Below are 10,352 nucleotides of genomic sequence, written 5' to 3'. Positions count from 1 at the left end.
GTAGGTATGGTGGACACAAATGGCATAGTGGTTGGCTCAAGTATTTGGGATGCATGAGAAGTATTCCTCTCGATACAAGGTTTAGGCTAGCAAGGTTATTTGAAACAAACACAAGGATGAACGGTGCAGCAAAACTCACATAAAAGACATATTGTAAACATTATAAGACTCTACACCGTCTTCCTTGTTGTTCAAAACTCAATACTAGATGTTATCTAGACTCTAGAGAAACCAAATATGCAAACCAAATTAGCAATCTCTAAGTGTTTCTTCATTAATGGGTGCAAAGTATATGATGCAAGAGCTTAAACATGAGCACAACAATTGCCAAGTATCAAATTATCCAAGACATTTTAGAGTTACTACATGTATCATTTTCCAATTCCAACCATATAACAAATTAACGAAGATGAAACTTCGCCATGAATACTATGAGTAGAGCCTAAGGACATATTTGTCCATATGCTACAGCGGAGCGTGTCTCTCTCCCACAAAGTGAATGCTAGGATCCATTTTATTCAAACAAAACAAAAACAAAAACAAACCGACGCTCCAAGCAAAGTACATAAGATGTGACGGAATAAAAATATAGTTTCAGGGGAGGAACCTGATAATGTTGTCGATGAAGAAGGGGATGCCTTGGGCATCCCCAAGCTTAGACGCTTGATTCTTCTTAGAATATGCAGGGGTGAACCACCGGGGCATCTCCAAGCTTAGAGCTTTCACTCTCCTTGATCATATTGCATCATACTCCTCTCTTGATCCTTGAAAACTTCCTCCGCACCAAACTCGAAACAACTCATTAGAGGGTTAGTGCATAATAAAAATTCACATGTTCAGAGGTGACACAATCATTCTTAACCCTTCTGGACATTGCATAAAGCTACTGGACATTAATGGATCAAAGAAATTCATCCAACATAGCAAAAGAGGCAATGCGAAATAAAAGACAGAATCTGTCAAAACAGAACAGTCCGTAAAGATGGATTTTATTAGGCCACCAGACTTGCTCAAATGAAAATGCTCAAATTGAATGAAAGTTGCGTACATATCTGAGGATCATGCACGTAAATTGGCTTAATTTTCTGAGCTACCTACAGGGAGGTAGACCCAGATTCGTGACAGCAAAGAAATCTGGAACTGCGCAGTAATCCAAATCTAGTACTTACTTTTCTATCAAAGACTTTACTTGGCACAACAAAACTCAAAACTAAGATAAGGAGAGGTTGCTTCAGTATTAAACAACTTCCAAGAAACAAATATAAAACAAAAATACTGTAATAAAAACATGGGTTGTCTCCCATAAGCGCTTTTCTTTAACGCCTTTCAGCTAGGCGCAGAAAGTGTATATCAAGTAACATCGAAAGGTGGTGCACCTACAGCGGGGTTTGGAGTTTTCTCAACCATGCATAGTATATTGGATACATAAGTTTCAGCGTCTCCCTTCTCATTAGTCTTGGGCTTGCTATTCTCATCGAACAAATTTTCAGGAACAAGCCAAGCATAGTTATTTTCTAGTGCATCATTCATAGCTAGGAGTTTGCATGGTATTGGTGTTTTGATCTCCCCACCATCATTAGCATTATTTGTGTACCTTATCCTATCCATATCCATTTTTTCAAGGAGACTAACAAAGTTAGTATGAGAACCAAGCATATTAAATTTAGCGAAGACCTTTCTAGCCTCTCTTGCTAGACCACCAAATTCTCTAAGAAGGGTTTCTAAAACAAAATATTTCTTTTCCCCCTCTTCCATATCACCAAGTGTAAGAAACATGTGTTGGATTATAGGATTGAGATTAACAAATTTAGTTTCCAACATGCGAACTAAAGCAAGCAGCAGCAATTTCATAAGTAGGAGCAAGTTCTACCAAGTGTCTATCTTCAAAATCTTCAACGGTGCTAACATGGGTGAAAAATTCTTCTATATTGTTCCTCCCAATTATAGACCCGCGTCCTACCGGTATGTTTTTTGTGGTAAAATTAAAAGGAAACATGATGAAACAAGTAAATGCAAGTAACTAATTTTTTTGTGTTTTTGATATAGCAAACAAGACAGTAAATAAAGTAAAGCTAGCAACTAATTTTTTTGTGTTTTGATATAAGTGCAGCAAACAAAGTAGTAAATAAAATAAAGCAAGACAAAACAAAGTAAAGAGATTGAGAAGTGGAGACTCCCTTGCAGCGTGTCTTGATCTCCACGAGCAACGGCGCCGTAAATTTGCTTGATGCGTGTAATTGACACGTCCGTTGGGAACCCCAAGAGGAAGGTGTGATGCGCACAGCGGCAAGTTTCCTCGGTTAGAAACCAAGGTTTAATCGAACCAGTAGGAGTCAAGAAGCACGTTGAAGGTTGATGGCGGCGGGATGTAGTGCGGCGCAACACCGGAGATTCCGGCGCCAACGTGGAACCTGCACAACACAACCAAAGTACTTTGCCCCAACGAAATGCAGTGAGGTTGTCAATCTCACCGGCTTGCTGTAACAAAGGGTCAACCGTATTGTGTGGAAGATGATTGTTTGCGAGAGAAAACGAGTAAAACAAGTATTGCAGCAGATTTGTATTTCAGAGTATAAAAGAATGGACCGGGGTCCACAGTTCACTAGAGGTGTCTCTCCCATAAGATAAAAGCATATTGGGTGAACAAATTACAGTCGGGCAATTGACAAATAGAGAGGGCATAACAATGCACATACATGGCATGATAAGTATAGTGAGATTTAATTGGGCATTACGACAAAGTACATAGACCGCCATCCAACTGCATCTATGCCTAAAAAGTCCACCTTCGAGTTATCGTCCGAACCCCTTCCGGTATTAAGTTGCAAAGCAACGAGACAATTGCATTAAGTATGGTGTGTAATGTAATCAACAACTACATCCTCGGACATAGCGCCAATGTTTTATCCCTAATGGCAACAAGACAACACAACCTTAGAACTTTCGTCACTCGTCCCGGTGTCAATGCGGCATGAACCCACTATCGAGCATAAATACTCCCTCTTGGAGTTAAAAGCAAAAACTTGGCCGAGCCTCTACTAGTAAGGGAGAGCATGCAAGATCATAAACGACACATATGTAATAACTTGATAATTAACATAACATGGTATTCTCTATCCATCGGATCCCGACAAACACAACATAGAGTATTACGGATAGATGATCTTGATCATGTTAGGCAGCTCACAAGATCCAACAATGAAGCACAATGAGGAGAAGACAACCATCTAGCTACCGCTATGGACCCATAGTCCGGGGGTGAACTACTCACTCATCACTCCGGAGGCGACCATGGCGGTGTAGAGTCCTCCGGGAGATGAATCCCCTCTCCGGCAGAGTGCCGGAGGAGATCTCCAGAATCCCCCGAGATGGGATCGGCGGCGGCGGCGTCTCAGTAAGGTTTTCCGTATCGTGGTTTTTCGCATCAGGGGTTTCGCGATGGAGGCTTTAAGTAGGCGGAAGGGCAGAGTCGGGGGGCTAACGAGGGTCCCACATCACAGGGCGGCGCGGGCCCCCCCTTGGCCGCGCCGCCATGTGGTCTGGCCACCTCGTGGCCCCACTTCGTATGCTCTTCGGTCTTCTGGAAGGTTCGTGGCAAAATAGGCCCCTGGGTCTTCGTTTCGTCCAATTCCGAGAATATTTCGTTACTAGGATTTCGAAACCAAAAACAGCAGAAAACAGAGAATCGGCACTTCGACATCTTGTTAATAGGTTAGTTCCAGAAAATGCACGAATATGACATAAAGTGTGCATAAAACATGTAGGTATCATCAATAATATGGCATAGAACATAAGAAATTATCGATACGTCGGAGACGTATCAGGGCCTTTAGTCCCGGTTTTTCAACTGGGACTAGACATTCGGGATTAAAGGCACCTTTAGTCCCGATTCAGATATACATCGGGCCTAAAGGGTCCTCCACGTGGTGCGACCAGGGGGCTCGTGGTGGGGGACCTTTGATTCTCTGCCGCGGCAGAGGTTTAGAGTGGAGCAGTGTTTCTCTGCGGTGGCAAAGAAACTGGCCATTTCTCTGCCGCGGTAGAGTTTCAGGGTTTTATGTTATTCATTCAATTCTGCAATGCATACATCATTCAAGAAACCACAAACATCGCCATAAATATATAGACATTGTCATGAAATACAGTACACGTAATGCATGTTTACAATATAAAGTCGAGCCTCTTTATCATATCTATCTCATATCCCTAACGTCAAATATGTACTCCCGATGGTATTCTCCAGTTGGAGCTATGACCTCCCTAACCAAGATCATCATCAGGCTCATCTGGTGCCTCTTAATCTTCTGCTTCATTGTCTTCATTGCCTTCTGATGGAAAACAATCCCCATCTGCAGTATCATCGTATTCAGCGAACATGGGATAGTTTTCATCATCCTCTTCTTCTTCATTGTCTTCCATCATAACCCCTCTTTATCCATGTTTGGTCCAACAATTGTAGTGGGGCATGAAACCGGACCGCAATAGGTGGGTGTGAATGGTACTCGAGGAAGAGTAATTTATGACATTCTGACAGTTAACACATGAACAATACATAAAACCACCCCGTTTGTTTACCTCAGCCACATCGATAAAAAAAATGCAGGCCCGAAGTGAACTCGTTAAAGCGTCGGTCAATGTACATTCATTGCCGATTCATCTGCATGATATAATTAAGCTTATCAAAAATCATTACCGAACATCATGATTAGTGAAACGATGTATATATATACACATGCATTTGATCAATGACAGATGAAATGATAAAGTTGTTAACCTCGATGGAGAAGGAAAAAAGACAAGACCAAGCTTTAAGTGTGGCTTGTTTTGTGTAAACTCAAGTGGCAAAAGCTCTTGGGCATTTAATTGAACACCTTTTGTGCATATGAAGAGGGCAAAGCAACATACACCTCCCTTGTGCTAAGAAGTGGAAAATGCTAAGTGTGGCTCACACTTGAGCAGGGCAAGGGTACATATAGACAGATGGGCATTTGGTCCCAGTTGGTAAGGCAAACCGGGACTAAAGGGTAGACCTTTGGTCCCGGTTGGTAATGCCAACCGGGACTTAAGGGGATCGGGGCCTGACACAGCCTGAAGTGCTCTGCTGCAACCCCTTTAGTCCCGGTTTTAAACCGGGACTAGAGGCCCCAAACGAACCAGGACCAGAGGGTGGCGTCGCGCCGCGTCGGTCGAACCGGGACCAATGCCACCCACTGGTCCCAGTTCGTTTTAAAACCGGGACTAAAGCTTCCAGAGGCTTTGGACGAAAGCCATGTTTTAAAACCGGGACTAATGATGGAGCATCTGGGATGCCAGGAATGCACTCATATTCAGAGATGTCATTGTTACCCTACCCTCAGCTATCTCTCATGTAATTGCATACTTCTCATTCTGGTTGCACAGGTTTAAAAACCCTAGACACAAGGAGGATGCCATGCTATGACGTGATCACTTCTCAGCTTGTAATTCTGAACCCTAAATGGGACTTTTTATAAATGAAATTCAGGTGGGGACTCTCCACCCCCCCCCCCCTCCCCCGGTGATTTTTTTTTAAAAAAAAGTGGATTTGGATGCCATGGGCACCTCTGAAATGCAAGGTGTTTGTTTGGCTCGCGGTCCAGTACCGCCTCTGGATGGCTGATCAGAGAACAAGGCATGGGTTACAGGACCAAACGTTGGCTTGCTTCGTTTGTCTCCAAGAACAGCATCTAGTGGATCACTTGCTTATGCATTGTGTGTATGCAAGAGAAGTATGGCACCGAATCTTCCAAGGCCTGCAACTACATATTCAGGAGCCACAACAGGAAGACAGATTGGAGCCATGGTGGGAATCCTCGAGAGCTCACTTCCAGGGCAAGGAGAAAAATAAGTTCGACTCTTTAGTCATCTTAATTTGTTGGAAGCTTTGGAAACATCGAAATGCTTGGGCTTTCAACAATGTAGGAGCTCAATGCAGTGCACAGGGCCTTGAACGACAAGTGTTGGATGAGTTTAGAACTTGGGAATCAGTGAGTGTAGGAGTAGGAGGGAGAACACCTAGTGCGAGAAAGTTGAGGTGTGTGGAGTGGTGTTTGCTTTGCTCTGTTCAGAGGTTCAAAGTTTATTGTAAATTTTATGTTTATTATGCCTTCTATAAAATTAAGGAACGCTTTCGCGTACTCCCAATAAAAAGAGTGGGAGGCGAGAATGTGTCTACCTAGTCCTCTATTGTCTTATGTTTGTATATATTCATATGTGTCAAACCATGTGGTAGGTTCGGTCTGACCTCATTGCTATTTCGCTAGCTTTGACAGGGCATTTTGAGTCGATAGAATCTCCGTTTGTCATATCTCAGAAACTTAGAATTCTGCACACTGCCATATCTCAGCATTACCAGCAACAAATAAATCAAATGTTCTAATTATAAAGGAGGAGGATTCGCTACTCATGGATCATTCTGAGTCAGTTCATATGCTAATGTCACATGGGAGATCAAAATTCTAGTAGTAACAGGTATCGCACGATGCCAGCACCATCATGAAAGCTTGCTCATGAAAAATTAAGTTGTGAGGGCACCGAGTGAGCAGAGTCTCTGGAGGGTCAAGTTGGGAGGAGCAAGCCTCTGCAGTCATTGTTTGGTTCGTTTCATTCCACCGTTACTGAAGGGAGAAGCTCCGCCTGGACGCGGGCTTGGATGAGGACTTGGATGCGGACTTAGACGCGGACTTTCCTCTCGAAGTGGTGAGTTCAACATGGCAAGCTCACGGAGTTGCTGCCTCTTGTAGTAGTCTTGCGATTCATCCTAACAAAATACGAAAGAGACAAGATTTAGAAACATACAAGGACAGTAACTTGATTGCTCATGTAAGAGAACACAGCTTCATTTCAATCATAATTATGTGCTTCCAGAACCATAGCATTAGTTTTAGTGGATCAATACTTAGTAGTGTGCTAGGACAAACATATCATAGATAGAAGCTACGGCAGGAAAATTGAACTTGAGAGAAATTAGGTGGGAGAAAAAACAATCGAGCAAAGATCCAGTTCAGTACTTTATTGCAGCCAACGTTAATCTCTCAAGAGAATCATTCTAGATAAAGGATGCGGAAGAAGTAGCACATAACATTGCCATATTTCCGGATGTTCGATCTAGTTAATCAGTTAAATGGCTATAGAGCACTGGGAGAAAAGACATATAAGATGGTCAAGACGCGCACACATACCACTGGTTTTAACAACTCCTCGAGGATCTCTTGTGCTTTTGCAATTCTTGAATCAATGACATTAGCAGGTAACTCAGCTTCAATCAAGATATGCAGGGGGTCATCCAAGTGTTCGTAACCAGGTCTGCCCTTCAGCTGTTCCTCCTTCAAGACATGAGAAGGACGACAGATGAGCAATGCAAGCTTGCTGGATGCAATATAGTACTGTACTATACATATATAGCTATATACCAGTGACACTATAACTACGGAGTTTGCATAAAAGAAGATTCATGTTTACCTTCCCAGGATCTTTAATTGAGCCCTTCCCTCTGATAAAAACACGACAACCCGTAGAGGCTTCAATCCTCTTCAACGAGTTTCCCCTTGGCCCAAGAAGACGGCCAATAAAATTGAACTGAACAAGTATGACAAGCAGAGTAAATAATGGTTCCGTACCAGTAAACATTGGAAGTGTGTAAATTCCAACTTACATTAGGGTAATTATCAGTTGGTATTTCCAACCGCAAGATCTTCTTGACAATGTATGATGAGGGGCTTTGTGGTGCTCCTTGCCAACCCACAGGTCCTTGCGAAAAAGCTACCCTCTGATAGACAACATAATTGTAAGGCTTTACACATCTTAGGACATAATAAGCATAACATAAGAATCGAGAGTGCTGTGCAACCTTTTGTGAACAGGTAGGACGAATTGAACTAAGCAGATTCCAATTTGATTATGAAGAAGTTAATGCAGTTTCTTAATTCGCCGCACGCAAAACATAATTTAGTTAAACATCCCTATCTTAAGCATCAAGTACCTTTTTCTTTAAAACAGAGTGTTTTTTAAATCTCGTTAAGGATTAAACATGCCTAAGATAGTAGTTAGCCCTCACTATATCAAGACACAATTTTATGTATTGCCTCTCTGTGGAAGAGAACAGTACGCCTTCTAAAACAGGGGTACGAAATAAAAAATTCAGCTTGATTTCCAGTTTTCCATCTTCCATAGCAAGCCTATAAATCAAGAACATATAAAACTTCACTTTGAAAATACTCCTAGAAAATATTTAACTTGTTAAACATATATCTATTTACACTCATTGTACTAATGGGAATATCAAGAATGCATCTTTATTGCCAATTCATAATATCAATCAGCACAAAAATATGTAGGCACTATTATCCGCCTGGTGCATTTTAAAAGAAAGACTTCCCAATTCAGCAAGCATTGATAGCAGAGGGAAAGGGGGAACAAAACAAACAGGTTCTGTATATGTTTTAAGTGCACTACAACTTCGTTATAACTGAGCAGAACTCGCAAACACACAAGATGATAGAAAATTCAGGTAACAGTACTGAACCTGCTCACCTTACATCACTGAAATATCTCTTCATGAAGAGATATTGGCTAAAAAGGATGAGATTAGGTTCCTAAGAATATGATGCGACCAAATGTGATGGTGAGGACGCAACCTACCTCTATTGTCGTTAAAAGGAAGTGCGGCGGCGGGATATGACATGATAACGTGATATACAATTAACACTAGAATATCACATCACCTAATGGATGCGCAACTTAGGAAAGGGTGCTAAGATACAGGCTGCAACCTACCACATCACCAAGATCTCGTGTCCTAGCATTCTATTTTGAAGGGTTTAACAACTGATGATGCGATCAGATAAGATAGATGACTGAACATGCCACCCTCATGTGAGAACACAAACGCAATTACCTCTGGATGTGCCCCACTCCAGGGACCAAAGCCATTTCCACAGAAGTTAGGCATTGGGGGCGACGGATGATGATGCATCTGGTTTGGACTAGCCATGGGCATCCTGTCGAAGTCCCCACCGTGCTGGTGCTGGTGCTGGCGAAGCATGCAGGACACCCGCATTATCTCTGGTAGCACACGAGCATATAACAGCAAACATATATCAGCACACGGCGGCATTAGCAAGAGAAAGAACGTAGTAGTACATATAAAAAAACTAGCTTTGCTGGCACTCAAGAATCGTATGAATCAAGCTACATGCTTTCGAGACCTATGTATGTATGACACACAGAAAAAGAAAGGGCCGTCCCGTCAGGCCAAAACAGAGTCAGCGAGCAAGTTTGCATCAAACAGAGGGAGCAATCAGGCGGCGGCGGCTAATTCCAATCTAATCCGAGAGAATGCCGCCGTACAGGGCGGCGGCGGCGGCGGGCAGAGAAGGGAATCGAGGCTCTCACCTTGGCTGAGAAGCTTGCTGCAGATTGGTAGCACCTGCGTGAAGGGCACGAGCTTCTGGTGCTCCTGCAAGAGCTCCGACAAGTACTGGCTGCGGGCACCGACGCCATCCATCCAATCCGGCGCCATCCAATCCGACGACCCAAGGCAGATAGGAAGGAAGGAAGAAAAAACAGAGGCAACGAATTCAGACGTTGGGCCAACAAACGAAACGAAAGCACCAATCTTTGAACCGTAGGAAGGAAGGAAGGAAAACCCAATCTCAGCGTGGGTCCGTGTGGCCCTTACCCGCCTCCTATGTCCGGCGGCGGGCCGGCGGGGGGCCTGATGAGCTGCGGCGACATGGTCCTCCCGGGGGAGAAGCAGGCGTCGGGGCCGTGAAGGCCGTCCATGGCGGGGTGGCGGCCGGGGCTGCGACCAATGGTGAGGGAACGGGAGGAAGATGAGGAGGGAGGAAGGGAGGAGAGGTGTTTGTGTGTTTTTTCGCCTCGTATTCTCTTTTCTTTTCTCGGTACGGAGTCGATACCCTTTTTTAGGAAAATCTCGGCAAAACCCTGCGCGCCGCACGACGTCCCCTGCTTCTCTCTATCTTTTTGCCCTGCCGCCGCCGCCGCCGCTAGGGTTTATAACAACGCAGTACGCAGAGAGAGAGAGAGAGGCCCTGACACCCAGGGGCAGCCGCAAGATACGCACCGGCCTGCTTGCCGTTTTCTGCATTGCCCGTCCGCTTCTGTATCTCTCTCTCTTTTCTTTTTACCGGACTACTACTACTAGTGCCAGTCTACCACAGATCTCCATGTCATGTCAGGTCTGTGATAATAAATACTTGCATTGCTGAACCTCCGATGCATGGCTTGAAATTCTGCACATCTGTACAAAGTTTGATGCAAATTAATGTGCACCAAGATTTCTCTTTGTAGCAAACTTTTAACAAAGCAAAATT

General features: G+C 43.7%; 1 protein-coding gene across 1 annotated transcript; it reads right to left on the bottom strand.

The window, feature by feature from the left end:
- Nucleotides 1-6,380: 6,380 nt before the first annotated feature.
- LOC124650499 (KH domain-containing protein SPIN1-like) lies at nucleotides 6,381-9,864 on the bottom strand. Its single transcript, XM_047190012.1, has 7 exons — nucleotides 9,698-9,864; nucleotides 9,412-9,500; nucleotides 8,915-9,081; nucleotides 7,673-7,786; nucleotides 7,480-7,596; nucleotides 7,200-7,343; nucleotides 6,381-6,778 (listed from the first exon to the last, which is right to left on the bottom strand). The coding sequence occupies exons 1-7, from the start codon at nucleotides 9,799-9,801 to the stop codon at nucleotides 6,605-6,607; spliced, it is 909 nt and encodes a 302-aa protein (XP_047045968.1). The 5' UTR covers nucleotides 9,802-9,864; the 3' UTR covers nucleotides 6,381-6,604.
- Between the last annotated feature and the right edge of the window lie 488 nt (nucleotides 9,865-10,352).

Source organism: Lolium rigidum, chromosome 4 (genome assembly GCF_022539505.1).
Source record: "Lolium rigidum isolate FL_2022 chromosome 4, APGP_CSIRO_Lrig_0.1, whole genome shotgun sequence".
In the NCBI taxonomy this organism is placed as follows: domain Eukaryota; kingdom Viridiplantae; phylum Streptophyta; class Magnoliopsida; order Poales; family Poaceae; genus Lolium; species Lolium rigidum.
The sequence above is the reverse complement of the archived record's forward strand: the minus strand, read 5'-3'. Positions and strand labels throughout refer to the sequence as shown.